The sequence below is a fragment of the Paramormyrops kingsleyae genome, chromosome 9, assembly GCF_048594095.1.
Source record: "Paramormyrops kingsleyae isolate MSU_618 chromosome 9, PKINGS_0.4, whole genome shotgun sequence".
NCBI classification, from domain to species: Eukaryota; Metazoa; Chordata; class Actinopteri; order Osteoglossiformes; family Mormyridae; genus Paramormyrops; species Paramormyrops kingsleyae.
Window position 1 is genome coordinate 6,826,453 of NC_132805.1, and position 17,091 is coordinate 6,843,543.

Genomic DNA, 17,091 nt, shown 5'->3' on the forward strand with positions numbered 1-17,091 from the left:
TCTCGTCCTGCCTTTATTGACAGTAACATCACACAGGTCATTCTCCGCTTCTCAGTGATCCAACATAGTTTCTGGTGCTCAGATCAAACCAAACGACATACTGCTCGTTGTTCCTTAACACAGAACAGAACCCTGTACTAGTCGGGCCAACAGATCCATGAGCCAAAACCCTGCATATTGATCGTTAAATCGGTAGCCCGAACAGACTTCCCGGTCAACATTATGAAGATCTGTCCTTTTTTAAACGATCCTAAAACATAGTCACGGCCTTTGTTTGCTTCTTCCATCATGAGACTGGATTACGCTGTGAGGACAGGCAGCCAGAGCGACTGGGGACAGCGTGCATTCGGAAGACAAATAACTAGGGGGAACAATCGATAGCTATCAATACGTCTCTGTGCATGCCGGCAGCTAGCTGGCTAACGGAGATGCCGCACTCGATTCATAGCTAAAATACGGCACGAAAACTCTCCTGATCTGTCATACCGATGCTCTGTGGCATGAACAGAAACGTTAAAGTCTCAGGTTCCTCGTGATGATTCATAAAATCCAGCAAACTTTCCGAAATGCCTCCAAATTCATCATTGCCGCCAGAGTCTCTTCTCTTTCCTCTGTGATGTGCTTAAAATGCAATCCCACTAATGGCAGAAACTCCAAACACAAAACCGGAGCGGTCTCCTGGAAAATGCCATGCGGTGACTGTACACTTTGCCCGCATGTCCACTTCCAAGGAGCACGCTTCATGCTGACTGTGGTTTGCACTCTTAAAAAGATCTCCAGAACATTTGTATATCCCACAGTAACGCTGCCATGGACCAGAACTGAGGGCCCTTCTGTCCATGATGGTGAGTAAGCCCTTCGGTGTTACGGTTCCCCCACAATTTGGCCACAGTATCACAAGCTGCCTTAAGACGCTTGCTCCAGCTTCTCCCCCGAGTCCTTAGCGTTCTCCAGTTTCTGGTACCTCCTGGTCATGCTGAGGTCCAGTCGCGGCCAGCTGCGGTGTTTCTGCTCCTCTGTCCCCCTAGGGTCGAGGGCAGCCGTGCTCAGGCACATGTCCGAGCTGAACTCCTTCCGGAATGGCTCGCCCGGGGTCATAGGAGCGTGTAGTGCTCCCATACGACTTGCCAGAGGCTGGTGCTCCCGGGGCTTAGTCCTGCAGCTGAGGCTGTAGGCACGGCGAGGCAACATGGGTGCCCCCCAGTCGTCATCCCTAGACATGCCCGGAGGGGCATCCACTGGGTAGTTATTGAGTTTAATGAGGGGTGGGGCCACGGCGCCAATGCTGGATACCGACTGGGGTGAGGCAGGGGCTGACCCCCCGGGGATGTTCACACTGATGACGCTGGAGTTGCAGGAGTCGGAGTGGATGGTGCGCAGCGATATGGGAGGTGAGGACGCGCCCTGGTGGTGCAGAGCCTCCGTCAGCAGGGTGGACGAGGGTCGCACTCCAGAGGCCCAGTGACTGCCCCCGGCCCCCACCTGTAGCAGCAAGGATTCTGAGTCGGCGAGGTCCTCCAAGCAACAGATGTTGAGCTCTGTGGCCGTCAAGCTGACGGGCCAGTGGGGGGGTAGGGGGAGGGGTCCATCCAGGGCAGGCAGGACACCATCGGCGGGGACAGCAGCTTTGATGGCGGCCTGGGCGAGTAGCAGCTGGGTCTCACGGTCGCGGTTCTCGTACAGCATGGTGTTGGCACAGATGAAGATGAAGAGGCCCACACCCATGACGATGGGGCCCAGCAGCTTCATGCGGTCGCTGTGCATCAGCCCGGCAGCCGACGGCAAGGACCGGGCCCCCGCGGCCCGCCCCTGCACCACCCGAGACCCGTTCACGGCCGTCTGGCCCTGCGTGCCGGCCCTATGAGCCCGGGGCCAGTAGCCTGCCACCGCAACCGCAGTGCCCACCAGCACCACCACCACGCCCAGGATGAGGAAGGCCCCCGGCATCGACTTTATCCGCAGGCGGCCCTGGATCGCGGCCTCACTCTTCTTCTTGGAGCAGAAGCCGAAGCGGGGTAGGCGCTGCCGGAAGGGTGAGAAGTGCGAGGCGAACCGAGAGCCTGGGTTCAGTCCGGGGAAGCCCGTCGCTGTCATGCCGGGAGAGGAGGCTGGAGGGAGGGAGACAAGGAGTCCACCGTGACTCGGAGCAGCCGCCTGGCATTCTAAAGAATCAGCCTTACACAGGCGAAGCATCTCACAACAATTACAATTTATTTATTTTGTACATGCTTTTATTCAAAGGAACGTACAACTGAAAGCTGGGTCAGACAGTTCCTGGAGCACAACCCAAACTACCTGCCAGGGGACATGGATCAGTGGGTTAGGCTTCTATGCTTTTGTCCAGAAGGTCGCTGGTGTGAGGCTCAGCAGAACAGTTACATCTCCATTGGGCCCTTAACCCATAAAATGCTTCATGGTCACCAGATAAATGGACGACCTTGTAACTGGAACTCAAGCTGCATTCTCAACTGTGTGTATTCCTGTTATTTTGACGTTGTGTGGACTATTTTTCAGGTCCCTGCAAAGATCTATGAATGCAATCATTTTGTTTGGTTTCTTGTGGGTAAGGTTAGGGCTGGGTAGGGGTTATGGTCGTCATATTGGGGTTAAAGTTTTCTCCATAGAAATGAATGGAGAGTCCCCACAAAGATATAATTACAAACCTATGTGGGTGTGCGTATCTCAAAGGAGAGCAAGATGGGATATGTGAAAGAAGCATTTTAATGTACCTGTGCAAACAGCAAATAAAGCATCGTTTCACTTGCTGAACCACACACCACCCCCCACGACGTGATTCCAAATATTATTTTGAAGTAACCTGGGATGGTCGGTTATCACGACAGCCTAAGAGCGCCCGTGTGTGTGTGTCGGTCCATGTCTCATCTCTGTCTGCAATCAGCATGCCCTGAAGCACTCTGCTGTTAAGCACACAGGCCGTCAAGGAGACTAATTGTCTCAGGAAAACACACAAAAACGGTCGTTTCCTTTCATGCCCGGGCACAGGAGAAACGCTAGCACATGTGCGGCCGCCCCCCGAAGGCACGGCTGTAAACAGGGCGCAGTGAAACGGAACGAGCTCCAAACACGCCACGCGAGCCAGGCCCATGCGGGGAGCACTGCGGAAAACGTGGCCATTCCGCACCGCCCGCCCGGCCGCCCCATGCTGCGGCTCTGCCGCATCCAGACGGACCACTGGGTCAGCGCCGCCAATGCGCCGCGGAGAACCCACACCCATGAAGGCAAGTCTCTGGTGCGGAAGTCAATTAAACGCCTCACCGTCACTGAGAAAGATTTCAAACTACCTGCCATATTTAAAGCAAAGGAAGCTTTTGTTTTTGGTTTTTTTTAGCATAAAAGCAACGATTCCCAGCAGAAACACAAAGAAATATTTTCTTTTTTGGGGGGATGTGAATGTGAATGAAATAGTTGGCTTTCTCAGGCAGCAGTGCATGATGGGTAATGTCTCACAAGCGCACAGCTCAGCAAACTGCCATTCTACTCCTTTGTTTATTTCTTTTTATTTTAAACATTTAGTGAAATCTGTCTTTTCTACATTCTTACCAACAAAACAACAAAGGCAGGGCTTTGTTTTTAAATGAGAAAATAGGTCGGGGTGGGTCAAAAACTTTCCCATTGAATCACTGTTTGGTAAGCGTCATATCTCACTATCTCTGCAAACACAGCTGAACAACATACCTCATCTGGTTCAAATGACTAATCTTTCTGAAATATCGGGACGTCGCCCAGCACATATTTAAAATATTAAACATGACGTTTGATATGAGCATCAGTGGATTAATCATTTGAGGGAAAAACAAATCTTAAGCGGAGAAATGACAGCTATAGGTTATGGTTTTGACTTTCAAAGCATCTCACGTTCCATTTTTAACATCATGTGGATATCAGTTTTTTAAAATAGGGAATAAAATAGGGAAAAAGCATGCACAATTGTAGAATACAAAAATGAATAATACAGAATCACAGGTTGTGAGATTAACTATTAGACCATCGTATGAACCAGCCATTCTGTCTGGTCACAGGCGGGTATGTGATATGAATGAATATTGCTTTTCTTAACGTTCAACATGCTGGTGTTCAAAATACTGACATATCAGAAAGGAAAAACTCGGGGAGGTCAGTTCCCAAACGTGTTCATGAAAGGTTTGAATGCACATGAACGTTTCCTCACATGAGAATTACACATCTTTTCTTCATTAGCTCGTTTTTGCACTTTCATTTTAACGAGTCTGGCGACCTTCCCAGTGTCTATATCTCAGTGTTGTGGCAAGGACGTTTTACCTAATTAAGTCAGTTTTATTTAGAGGGAAAACAGACGTTTTATACAATATTTCTATAATTAGCTGAGTCCTTGTGTCCAGAGGCAGACATGACAGCAGGATCACAGCAGGACTTGGAAGAGAATGTTAGGAGTGAAACACCGACATTCATGGGTAAATATAATAATAATAGTAATAATAATAATAATATGCATATTGTTAATAACAATAATGATAATGATGATGATGATGATGAACCTGGACAGCGCACACTATCGCATAAACCGATTTATTCTCGAGTTTCACTCTTTTGCCTGTTACTATTTTACTTATTTAGCTAAGGAAGATTAACGGCGGTTTGCGCCTTTGAGTGAGTTACAGAAATTTAACATAAAGCATCAGTTCGACTCTACACAATTTATAACGGTATATATATATATAACTCCCCCCCATTTATACCAGTATGTGTTCCTTTACATAGCCGATCTCACTGGTACCAGTGCAACTCTACGTTCTTTTTTATACCTCATTTACAGCAGTATAACTCTCCGTGTCGTACGTTCATAAACTCCAATCCTTCCGGTATCACTAACACAGGTTTCATGACAAGATAACAATATTCATAGTCACCGTCGTGAGTATCTGAATCTATTAACAATTATTTACCAATGCATACCGAGTAATGAAAAATATTTAATACCGATGCTTTACAGCGCTGAGCTAAGCGAGACCTCACCTTTATGTGAATATGTGCGATTAACATCGTAACATGTAATTGCAGAATTAAAAATTGACGCTGTTTGGAAAAGCGACGTTGATCCGCCACATATTTCATCAACACAGAGTCGGGAAAAGAGGCTTTGCTTTGCGTCCAAGAAAGGCTGCTTCCGCTTCTAAAGTGACTTTCATCTGCAATTAAACTCAAAGCAATTTTGCCAGATGTCACGAGAAACGAGTTGCCTTACGGAACAACTACGTGACTTTAATCAAAGTCTATCTTTTTTGCGAAGAAATCAAAATACTACGCTTATCAGACGAACCAACAGGTAAAAAGATCCCAAGTCCCAGTTCAGTTTGGTGCAGTTTCCAGCCCACAGAAGCCTTATTTGTCTACGCTTTTCTTCCCGTGAGTGATCCTTCGGACTGCATCCAAAATATTTTCCGAGACTGCTGGTAATCCCCCAGAGAAACTTTAACGCGAAAGCTGGGTTTCTGTGCGCCGAAGAGGACCGCGATCTTAGCTCACTTTAAGGTGCATGCAAGCCGGGGGTGTGTAGAGGGTGATCAGTGTGAAAATGCAGACGTCCTGCACGGCGGTCACTGCGATCACTTACGGCAGCTGCCTAGGAAGCGATGCGGTCAGTCGCCTTCTCTGCGGCGCGGCTTTGCGGTGCGCATTGCACTGTCCCTTTGCCATCGAGAGGTCTCACATTTTATGCGCCTCCTTCCTAAGAGCCCAGGGACATATTGTAGCTGGTAAATAACTGTGTGGCTGCGATGGGGCTTCGGAAAAGCCTCCCCGTCTTGCACCAGCCTTTCCCAACTTTGGGACACTCCCAAACCGCCTGCCTTTAACAGGCTCCAGCGCTGGTGAACTGGTGTCTAATAAGAGAGTCGGTACAGCGCTGTCGACCCTATACTGGCTCCACAGCACCGACCAGGCGACCCTCTCACTCCTCCAGCCAAACACCAGTGGCGCCTCCTCTCTTCTCCTCATGGAGTCTTTTTTTTTTTGGATGCGTTGTCTCCTGGCTGAGCGCAACTTAACGGACGTGTGCGACCACAGCCACTTATTTTCGGCTTGATTCCTTACGTCTGTTTTTTTCCCCTTTTTGTTCCCTAACGGAATATATTACATAAGCTGAGCAGCCGGGTTCGTTCCCCGAAAACCTTTTTTGTGCCAGAAAGAGTTTAATAGCAGTCCACAAAGTGCAATTTGTTTAATTCGTTTTGTCGGTGGGGGCTTTTCCTAATGATGACAATTGTATGTGTCATTGAGCCTGCTTTTGTAGCTACTTGCAGCTTTAGATGGGCTCCTGCTTTGTAGAATGGTTCTGGAAAGCCCTGCACATGGACCCATGGCCGATCCAAAGGCCCTGCAGGTTGGATGACCTTCCCCGGGTCAGCATAGCTCTGGACGCGGTCACATAGGTCCAGATCAGCTTGTGAGGCTGGTGACACGTCTAGCTGTCTGCTTTGTCCTGATGTGTGTCCTCAAGGCTGTCACAGTATCAGTCTCTATGTGGCACTGGGACAGGCGAGACCCCCCCCCCCGCTGCTCGATCATTTGTCACGTCTCAGGCTTTTTATTGAAACAGTGCGATGGAAAGTGTAATGTTCGAGTACAGGAAAGGACATGACTTTGGGTTGAGCTTTGGGGGGGGGCTTGACATATCCACTCATTTCAGGGAGTCCATTGGATTGGAGTGTATTGGCTGGATTGGGGGCAGTTACAACCCCCCCCCCCCCCTGCATAATTTAGGCTAAGCTTTACTTGGGACCCCCCCCACACAGAAAAGTGATGATCATTTCATTTCCTCCTTGACGCAGGTAATTCAGGGACCCGAGGCAACTACCTATATATTCTGCCTACAGCTAGTCAACCCTGACTGTGTAGACTGATATCTCTAAATTCAACAAACATTGAAATTCTTAGACGTTCGGCAAATATAATATGAAACACACACTTGTGCAGAGGACGGGTGTGTTACTTGTGCACGACACACTCAATGTAAATATGACCTACTGCATTGCTATTTTCACTCTAATTTATTATTGGCAGTGTTAAAAACTGTGAACTACCGTAAATTGCCGTATCCTATTTCTTTTCTGTAGTGCCCGCTGCAACATCCAAATTTCCCCTTGTGGGATGCATAAAGCTTATCTTACGTGTGATTTATCACGACTCACCCTTGCCAGGCCGTAACTGGCATCACGCAGCGTGATGGAGGGATTGCGCCTGCCAGGAGACCGGCGCGGCGCTCAGCCTGCGACCATCTCGCCCTCGATCAGCAGCAGCCGGAGATCTGTCGCGGCGAGAGCGAGCCTCGGACTCTGCGGAGCTCGGCGTACCAGGGCAGATGTCAGACTCAGGTCCTCTCTGGGTTTTTCCATCGCCTGTACCAACCAGACCGCCAGCTCTGGTCTAAATCTCTGCCTGGAATTTCTTTTTCCCACGGGGTCGTGGGAAGCCCTCGCCCTGGGAAAATGGCCCGCTACGCCCTGGCTGTTTTCTTTAGGTGTTTGCAAGTTTTGGCGCCAGTGAGTCTATGTTGTAACAGCTGTCCTCAACTGGGAATTCCTGCGCTGTAGACAATTAAATGTGGTTTGACTCAAAAACGGTACGTCACCCGTGGTCTAGTCCTCATTCATTTAAAAATAAATCAGTCATCTCATAATGCCCTTAAAATTACATGTAAACTAGTCAATTGTGTGCCGTCTGACAGATATACACCTCTAATAGATCTATGAGCATTTAGCTTCTAAAGGCAGTGTGCAAATTAGGCTGTAGCTCAGTGATTCTTTGCACGATGCTCTTCAAATTTAATGCACTGATCTTTTGCATATAAAATGCTGGATTATTTTCTAGCTGACCCATTTTTTAGTTTGAATTATGGTATTTATAGCCTTATTCCCGGCTCTAACACTTTACATAATTGTATGTACAGGTCTGATGTCCTCTGTCACTTTACAAAGCAAATAGCAGTTGTGGAGTATATTAAGTTAACATCCATCCAGTGCAGGGTTACAGTGTACCTGGAGTCCATCCCAGAAAGTAGAGGGGAGGGGACACCTTGGATAGGACGGCCCATCACAGGACCACCCGCGCAGGATTGAGAGACAGCAGTTACACTTCTTTTATTAACAATAAAAATCAGTGGAATCGCTCCTGACTCTGAATGAGAGTCCCGACTCTGGGAAGGGTGTGACTATCAGTGCAGCACTGGACGTTTGGATCGTGACACACTGCACACTTCGCTAACTTCACCGCTTCCTGGGTCCGAAGATGGCAAAAGGGAGTCTGGCAAAAGCCCGACGAGCGAGACACACGTGACAGCACTGGAAGAGTCACTCGCTAAAAGGAGTCAAACAGGTGATTCTCATGCCCACCGTCGGCTGTGGCTGGAGAGGCTTAGGTGCGGCCTGGCGAAAATATGCAGCAGAAGCGGCTGGTTAGACACGGTGACTCACCTTCACTCAGAGTTTGCAGGTATGTATACATTTTGTACGTTCACTTCCACTCGTTGAAGTTATGCAATAAACAAAATCAGTCATTAAACCAGATTTAGCCACAAAACGTCACTTTGCTTTGCAGCTCCTGGGTAGAAAAGTGGCAAATAACACAGATCATAAATCACTCCTCAGGTGAACGTGCCAGAACCTTAATCCTTGGCGCGGTAGAAGCGGCACTTGGCCGACTGGCCCGGCACCTGCTGCTTCCCACATCTGCTTCCCTGGCAGAAGGGGGCAGCTGTGTGTGCCTCGCTAAGCATAGCCGGGGGCCACCTCTTCCATTAGGAGTTCCAGACCAGCGTGGCTACGGTTCTGACCCGCTACCTAGTCTCCCTGCAACTTGCGCTGCTTGTCGCTTTAGTGGCACCACAGGATTCATGCTCATTACTGCAGGTGCCTGATTTTTTACTTTTTTTTTTTTTTAAATGGAACATCACATGACCTGAGCAGCATAAACATCAGCACCTGGTTCATCCAACCAGCCCTGAAGTCCCATAAAAACCAAAAACAGGACTGTGTTCACCTTCATCAAAATCCGAAGTCACTGATAAAATCAAAACGCCAAAAATCTTTTTAAAACATTTGCCATGCTCAATGTGGTCAATTTAAGAAATAATTGCTCAACAATAATTTTAATCACAAGGGCTTAACGATGAAACTCAATCAGGCATCTGAAAACCTGCCCTGCCCTGCACATATCTGAAAACCTGCTACCTGCACATATACGTTTCTCGACTATTTTAGCATAAGCTCCTGGGCATCTGCTTCCAACCTAAGGACTGTAGTAGTGATGTTGGTCGTTGAAATTGTTATTTTGCTTGCACTATGGTTACTTACTTGCACTATGTGTACAGTCTTTGCACTACTTGTATGTTGATCCATATTATACATGCACAATAATCTCCCTCTGGGATAAAGTTATCCATCTAAGATAATCCAAAACGACCACACATTTGTAGATTCACTTTCCACACTTTGGAATAACTGCTTTTTTCAGGTAGTAATTGTTATTGACCTTTTCTGGTATATCAGGAGAATACATTTACTGAAATATGTCAGCTGTAAATAAATGATAATGTCGGTCAGTAAAAATCCGACGGGCTGAACAGCTCCCAGCTTGGAACGCTCATGGCTTTGCTCAGCTGGAGAGTTCCAGCAAAAGCAAACATGGACTCTGGAGACTTCGGCTCGGCGTGCTGGAGCCTCTTGCGTCTGTCACTGAGCCCGGGGAGGGGCGCGGGGGCCGATAACGGCCAGCGTAGGTGACGGCTCAGTGACGCCATACCTTAGGCGGCAGCAGCCCAGCTCTGCTGCAGAGGGAAGGTCTGACCCATCAGTGTCCTTCACAAGTGACTCACACAACGCTGTCAGAGACGAGCACACTGCTGTTACACAGCTGTAGGAATGTCTTATCGTGTCCTCTGACACATCTGGCTGGAGCAGCGGCAGGCCTCATTTCAGGGGGTGTAGGGCAGAGATCCCAGCACCTCCCTGTACACCGCAACAGCAGAGACGCCATTCAGAAGTGGGAGAGGTTAACCTGCCATGCCCTGAAGTAAGAGTCTACAGGCAACATCAGGGCAGCTAAAACATGCGCATTTCCCTGCGGTATCACAGAATCATCTCCTGACGGCTACATGCAGTAACCACCAGGGGGCTTTCGGACAGCATAATTGTTGATATCCATGGAGCCTGCTATTTACTTTAATTTGGGAGTGCCACCAGGGGGCAGTCATCCATAGACTGGGTTATACAGCTCCTATCCACAGTCAATGTCCTTTGAGTACTATCAGGGGACTTTATACAGCACAGTATCATTTATCATTACCATAAAAGGGCTCCAGTCCAGACTGTGCGGTTTACAATGGCCACCAGGGGGCTCTGATAGCCAAAACACACCACATATATGCAGTGAATACCGTTGACCATTTGGGGGGGGGGGGGGGGGGGGGGGCTTTCATCTAGAATCAGGCCCAAAACAATGTGGTTAATGTGCTTAAATAAAACTATAACATGCCTTAGCACCAAGATATACTCTGAATAAAAACATAATATTGAAAAGTTGAAAGTTGGTCATGGGGGCACCAGTGAGGGAGCCTGTCAGGGAGTTCAGCCCTGTGGGCTGTGCAGTGCAGTGCAGTGCAGTGTAGTGCTGTCCCTCCCTTCCAAGCAGACTGAAAAACAACATGGCGGCCTCGTGCCAAGCACCGGATGTGTGACAAGGGGGAAGGAGGAAGAGGCCTGCTGAGGGAGACTCACCTAGCCGGGCCTGTCCAGCAGAACCGTGGCCAGGAGGAGGAACGCGCCTGGGAGCGGATGGCTCACATCTCCGCAGATGGTAAGGAAGAGCACGGTCGGACGGAGCGCGTGCAGCAATCACAGCCGATGCTGCTACCATGCCCTTCTGCACAGAAACACACACGCATCTGTAGCTAATGCATAACGTTATATGTATTAACTGGGGAATGTGGTACTTGGTAGTATTTAAACATGCACATCCACTTGGCTTTGTTCACCGTTTGTAAATACCGGTTTACTGACTGATGCTCATACTTTAAAAGCTATTTTTATTATTCTTTATGTTCTATGCTGTTTGTGAAAGGACGAACCAATGAATTCTGATTTTGAGGACCTGGAAATTTGAGAACAAATGGATTCGGAATTAGTGGCATGATGTGCTTGGACCAGGGTTACCAACGTGGTGCCCGTAGGCACCAGGATGCCCTCAAGGACCACATGAGTCGCCCGCGGACCTGTTCTAAAAATAGCACAACTCACCAGTGAGCAGCGTCTAAAATTTAATTTTATCCTGTTGCTATTCTTCTTTAATCACATTTGCATTTATATAGATTTGAAAATGACAATATCTAAAAAAAAAAGCATTAAAAACATGTTTATTACACAAGAAGTTTAGATAAGTTTAGGAGGGCGTTTCAGACTGGTAGCCCTTCGTATGGCTCAGTACCCGCGAAGTAGCTCTGTTTCAAAAAGGTTGGTGACCCCTGGCTTGGACAATTACAGCAAATGTGTGAATTTTTTGCAAAGCTGGTAGGGTTGTCGGGGAACCCGATTCTGTGAATCAGAAGCAAAGTCCAACACTTTGCTGGTCCGAAAGAAGGATGTACACACCACCCCCAGTCAACACGCAGACGCTCAGTAAGAGGGACAACTGTATTCATTTATTCAGTTTCGCACGCAACAACCTGCCCAGTCAGTGACGTTTCCAGAAATCGTCGTCGATTATCAAGACTTTAAATAAATGCATAAATACTCGGTTTGAACATAAACCGTTGTTCATGTACACATTCAGGGTCATTCCGCTGAGGTCAGAGGTTCACCGCTACGTAACACTGACGAGGATTCCAGTAAAAATTACTCACAAAACCTATACAAGCCGCTGGAATTTACAAAATAAATTAATTGTTTAAATGAACCCTCAGGTTTTTAAGTCCAGACAGTTTAAGATACTTTAAGATCTCCCTTAAAATGCTGAAGCTTTTCTTGTAAAATACTGGGAAATGTTTATGACAACTAAAAACACAAGTTGTTAAACATATTTCCCTTTGTAGAAGTCTTTAGTACAACAGACGTTCTGTCAACAGTATTTACACTAGACATTGAGGTAAACCATGCCAGATGTGTAAGAAAACATATACTTTTTTTGCATATTTTACATTCAAAAGTGAACTTTTTTCATTCGTACACCAAATGGCATGTGAATGTTTTCCAGTCCATACCAGCTGACTTTCCGCAAAGCCAACGTTGTGAAGCAAATAAATTCATGCATGTAGCCCTTACAAGCCCTATGTCTAGAATGAAAACAGAGAAATTACTACATTTCTCCTTCATCCCATTTTAAGTGTAAACTTGGGAAAAATCTCAACAGTAAACTACTTGTTTGCCCCCTTGTGGCAGAATATGGAACTGCAATTGGCCATCCACAGGCCTGGAGTGCTTCTCAGAGGTGAAGATTTGATACAAGCTTCAACGCAGTTCACCCTCCCCTACATAAATCTGTCTACTGAAACTTCCTGACTGCCAAAGAAAAATCTCATTTAAAAACTACACGTTCAAGTAAAAGGTAGGACTTCAGAAGCTCAGTTCGTTCTGATATCCCTGAACAGGTTCCTCCTGACAATAACATTTCTTCTACTAAAAGCTGGTACAATAAGCCATAAGCCGTTAACTATGCACACTGGGAGATATTCTGATCGTGAACATCAAACAGCTTCACGCCGTTCTTACACTTCTGGGCCTCAAACACCAAAGGAGCTTTAAGGACCTTCCCTCCTTCAAGAACCGTAGTACGGCAGTACACCTTCACCCTTCACCTCGTACCACTGATGACAGGAAGACTAAGGGAGACATGTGGCAGGGCGGGCCGGCCGGCCCTTCACTCCTCGTCGGCACTCTTAAACATGAGGATGGAGTTGTAGATCTTGAGGGCCGGACCCAGCTTGATGCTCAGGATCTTCACGATGTCGGCTTGTGTGAGAAGCAGGAAAGCCTCTCCGTCTATCTGCTGCGGAGACAGGAGGACAGGGGCCTGTCAACGTCTGCTGCTGCTTCAGGCAGATGGACAAAGGAGCCACTGTACCAGGCTAATGTCCAGGCTGATCTCAGTGACACGGTGACATTCGGACAGGGAGTGTCGCTAAGCTGACCTGCTCCAGCTCCACCTTTGCTTGTCTGGTTACTGGTGGTGCGTATTGAGAACAGTGCTGTAAATGTGTCTGATTTAGCCAAACGGCTGACTTTCCCTTTATTGGTACATTTATCTGACGCCTTTATCCAAAACTGCTAATGGCGCTTTTCCACTGCCAGTAAGAACTCGAACCCAAGCTGCTTACTAGCAGGGCAGAAAAGCTGACCAAACTGAGCTGGCTTCATCATCATCATCATCATCATCATCATCTGATTGGTCAAAATGTACGAAGATACTAGTGTCCATTGTATGGATTATCCAAAGGCAAAGATGTATATTCTATATATTATTCATTATTAGTAATATCGCACATCACCATGTATTGATGCATTCCAGATAACTCGGAACCTGAAAACTTCCAGCATCCTACTTAAAGTACTAGAATGGGTGAATAGAATGGATTCATAATGCAATATTTATGTGGTCATGCACAAATTCTGGTAGCATTTGACGCGGACATAAGACTGATTGTCTAGCTAGCAAAAAGCAGCACATAGTAAATCATGATGTACACCATCTGAATAGTAAGTAAACGTCACGGTCGCTCTCCAGACCCGGCAGCGCCTTTGCCGAGCCGAACCCTTCTGCAGTGGAAAACTGAAGCCAGCTGGAACCGTGCTGTACGTAGTGTCTCTTTACAGTACGGCTCGGGTACGAGTCAGTTCCTGTATGCCAGTGGAAAAGCGCCATAACCGTAAAGGGAAAGGTTACAATTTGTGTGTGCTCCCTGGGTTTTGAACCCACAACTTACTTGAGCTACAGGAGCTATTCAGCAGCTTTAAGCGCACAAAAATAAACACTCTCAGTAAAGCAGTGAAACACTTGAATCTTCTTTGTATATTCAGTATAACAAAAACAAAAGTCACATACTGCAGAAGGTTTAAAAGGACAAAACACATAAGACCAGTTACAGTTACAGGCAGTAACATTTATAATATTAATATCAGTGTCGCTTACCTCATTCCTGAAAGTCGGGGCATGGTCTTTACAGCCCGGCAATCCACAGACAAAACTGGCAACCTGGAAGGCCGATAAGTCAGCAGAGAGTCAGAGTCAGTGAGATGACACACTCCAGTTGGGAGCCCAAACACCTGCCACTTGGGACTGTGGAGGTACTTTTGTACATCTCCTATTTTTTAGGAGATGCTTTTATTTTTTTAAGAAAGCAGGGTCAGTCAGTCCCTGGAATAACTGGGGGCGGTCAAGGGCGCAACAGTGAAATCACTGAAGTGGTTCAGTGAAGTCCCTGGGATTCGAACCAGTGACCTCCCGATCACAGGCAAGGTGATCGGATAATTTACAAGTACATGGTTACGTGTGTGTTAATTAATGCACATAAATAAAAGTGCGTGTGTGTGTGTGAACCCGCCCACCTCCTCCACGCTCCACTTGGACACCCGCTTGGCAGTGAGGCCCAGCACCTCCGGCAGGAGCTTGCAGTGCTTCTCCCAGCACATGTGGATGCGGTGGGTGGGGCTGGAGGAGCAGGAGGAGGCGAAGATGCACTCGCGAGCAGGGTGCCGGAGGCCGCCGGGGCCCTCTGCTGGGGAGGAGGACACAGCGCAGGACACAGTTTGTTATGCTATGCTATGCTAAGCTAACTGCCCTGTTGACAGAGCGTTAACGCTGCATAAATAACCTCACACACTGACTCACCACCCACAGCTGCAAAACCACTTTTAAACAGTGATCTTCACATATCAGATCAGGAGTGTTGCCAGGACCTTCAGACACAATGTGCATCAGAGAGCGGCTGGTTCTGAAGCCCAGCTAACCGGCCCCAGCAGTCCATACCTCGGCTCTCTCCGGCTTCCTGCTTGACAAGATGCAGCCTCAGGCACCGGGGAATCGGTCCGGACCTGCAAGTGAGCAGGACATGGAGCCCATCACGCCTGGACCGCATGCCGCAGAGAATCGTAGGCAGGACCTGAGCGGCCCAAGGCCAGAAGCGCTGGAGGGTTAAGGCCGGGCGTCTTACTTTTTGGGCCGGGTGCCGTTGTTACTCTGCTCCCTGGTGCCCCCTGGCTGCTCATCGCCGCAGTGCGACGGCTCTGACAGGCTCTGGGTGCTGCTCCGGCCTGATCGCTCACCCTCGCCACTCCATAACTTCCTGCCCGAGCTGCGGGGAGGGGGGGGGGGGCACCGTTACCACAGCAACACATCCCACAACCAAGTCAGCGGTTACAAAGCCAGAAAGAAACTGTTCTGCAGAAAGCGGGTTTCTGTACTTCTTACTGCTGAGACTCAGACTGACTCCATGCCCCCATATCTGAAGTTCCCAGGATGATTAAAATTAACTCCATCCTGCTGCCAAATGTTGAATGTCAGGTAAAATTAGAACGACTAGTTGATGACAGACCCCCTTAATTTCAGCTGACATTTGAGAGTTAGTAAGCTGGAAAATAAACTGATTTTGCACACTCTAGCCATATTCCTAGCTAGTTTCTGAGTAAGCTTTAATTTAATCTTTATCCAGTGTCTGCAGTACAGGTCCACATTGAGCCTGGGTACCAGGTGGGGGGCGGGGCACACTGGACAAGGTGCCAGCCCACTGCAGTGCAATTAAGAGACACCAATCAGCCCAACTGCATATCTCTGGGCTGTGGAAGGAAACCAAATCCAGAACCCTGGAGGTGTGATGGCTGACTTTTACTGGATAACAGACTGGGCGGCCCAAGCTGCTTAGGGCACAGCGGCCACTAGGGGGCGCCCCCATCTGATTAGCCACTCAGAATGGGAGGGAAGATGAATGACAACTAGGTTAAACAGATTTGGGGGCCTCATAAAAAGGGTTGGGCTGGCCAACACATGCCTGGACTGGGGTGAGTCTTCCGGCATGTCCGGCAGCTCCGGGGTGGTGGAGGTGGGTGTGGCCGGCTCAGACCGCTTGCCGCGGTGGGGCCCGGCGACGGCCGTGGGCCGCTCCCCGCTCAGGCGGTCAGGAATCAGGCCCTCCTTGTTCAGATTCATCTCAGAGTACGGGCAGCTGACAGCGCTACAGAGAGGAAGACAGCATGAAGGGCAGCCGGGCAGCTCTGCGGGGAGACCGGGGCGCCGGCCTGTGCTAAAGCAGCCCTGCGCTAGCGGCCCTCTGGGGGGAGTCACGCACAGGCAGCTCCCAGCCCATCTGTCACCTACAGGACAGCATGGAAAGTGAGCAGCTTGAGGAGGAACAGCACCTGGGATACAGCGTAGCACTATGCTAACAGTGCTAACCCTGCTAAATATAGTGGAACCCGCTTATTGTGATGCCACTTATAGTGATCAACCTCTTATATGGATGAAAAAGGCGGAACAGCACCTGGGATACAGCGTAGCACTATGCTAACAGTGCTAACCCTGCTAAATATAGTGGAACCCGCTTATTGTGATGCCACTTATAGTGATCAACCTCTTATATGGATGAAAAAGGCAGAACAGCACCTGGGATACAGCGTAGCACTATGCTAACAGTGCTAACCCTGCTAAATACAGTGGAACCCACTTATAGTGATCACAATTATAGTGATTAATCGCTTATATGGCTCAAAAAGCTTGGGACAGAATCATTCCTATACAAATATTGTTTAAATAATTCGCTTATAGTAATCAAGTAGTCAGAGCGGCCATATGCGCTTCAGTTTGGTTCATTTTGGGTCTTCTTAGACATAACATATATAAAAAATTAAACTGCCATGTTGTTTTTTTTAACGTTACATTGATAGCCCTACTTTTCCTTGCGCTAACCCGTCTGCTTCTGGCTAGCTAGGCTACCCAAGGCTAATGCTGCATGCCCAGAAAACACGACAGGAAAAAGAACGTCATTTTCTCTCAATGACAAATATAGATTCAAAGCTTATGATAAACTACCAAAAACGAGACAATTATACAATGTAA

At 48.1% G+C, this 17,091-nt stretch overlaps 2 protein-coding genes and 1 long non-coding RNA gene across 9 annotated transcripts in view; 1 reads left to right on the top strand and 2 right to left on the bottom strand.

The window, feature by feature from the left end:
- LOC111859988 (transmembrane protein 200A-like) lies at positions 1–6,038 on the bottom strand. 2 transcript variants are annotated; one of them, XM_023843228.2, is made up of 2 exons: positions 5,612–6,038; positions 1–2,108 (listed from the first exon to the last, which is right to left on the bottom strand). In XM_023843228.2, exon 2 carries the CDS (start codon positions 2,092–2,094, stop codon positions 907–909), a length of 1,188 nt encoding a protein of 395 aa, XP_023698996.1. In that variant the 5' UTR covers positions 2,095–2,108; positions 5,612–6,038; the 3' UTR covers positions 1–906. The 2 variants fall into 2 exon arrangements, with proteins under 2 accessions (XP_023698996.1, XP_023698997.1); XM_023843229.2 differs by lacking the exon at positions 5,612–6,038 and adding an exon at positions 5,014–5,595.
- Positions 4,211–12,252, top strand: LOC140592578 (uncharacterized). The gene is made up of 3 exons (XR_011992907.1): positions 4,211–4,451; positions 7,197–8,487; positions 10,684–12,252. It is a non-coding gene; the product is annotated as an uncharacterized lncRNA (long non-coding RNA).
- The window catches only part of l3mbtl1b (L3MBTL histone methyl-lysine binding protein 1b), a 17,427-nt gene continuing 12,003 nt past the window's right edge, over positions 11,668–17,091 (bottom strand). For 5 of the 6 annotated variants that reach the window (XM_072716212.1, XM_072716208.1, XM_072716213.1 and 2 more), the window contains 6 exons: positions 16,028–16,210; positions 15,194–15,334; positions 15,010–15,074; positions 14,589–14,758; positions 14,173–14,235; positions 11,668–13,032 (listed from right to left, as the gene is read on the bottom strand). In XM_072716212.1, the coding sequence (XP_072572313.1) occupies positions 12,904–13,032; positions 14,173–14,235; positions 14,589–14,758; positions 15,010–15,074; positions 15,194–15,334; positions 16,028–16,210 (751 nt within the window). In that variant the 3' untranslated portion in view covers positions 11,668–12,903. The remainder of the gene's footprint in view (positions 13,033–14,172; positions 14,236–14,588; positions 14,759–15,009; positions 15,075–15,193; positions 15,335–16,027; positions 16,211–17,091) is intronic. The other variant, XM_072716209.1, reaches the window with a different exon arrangement.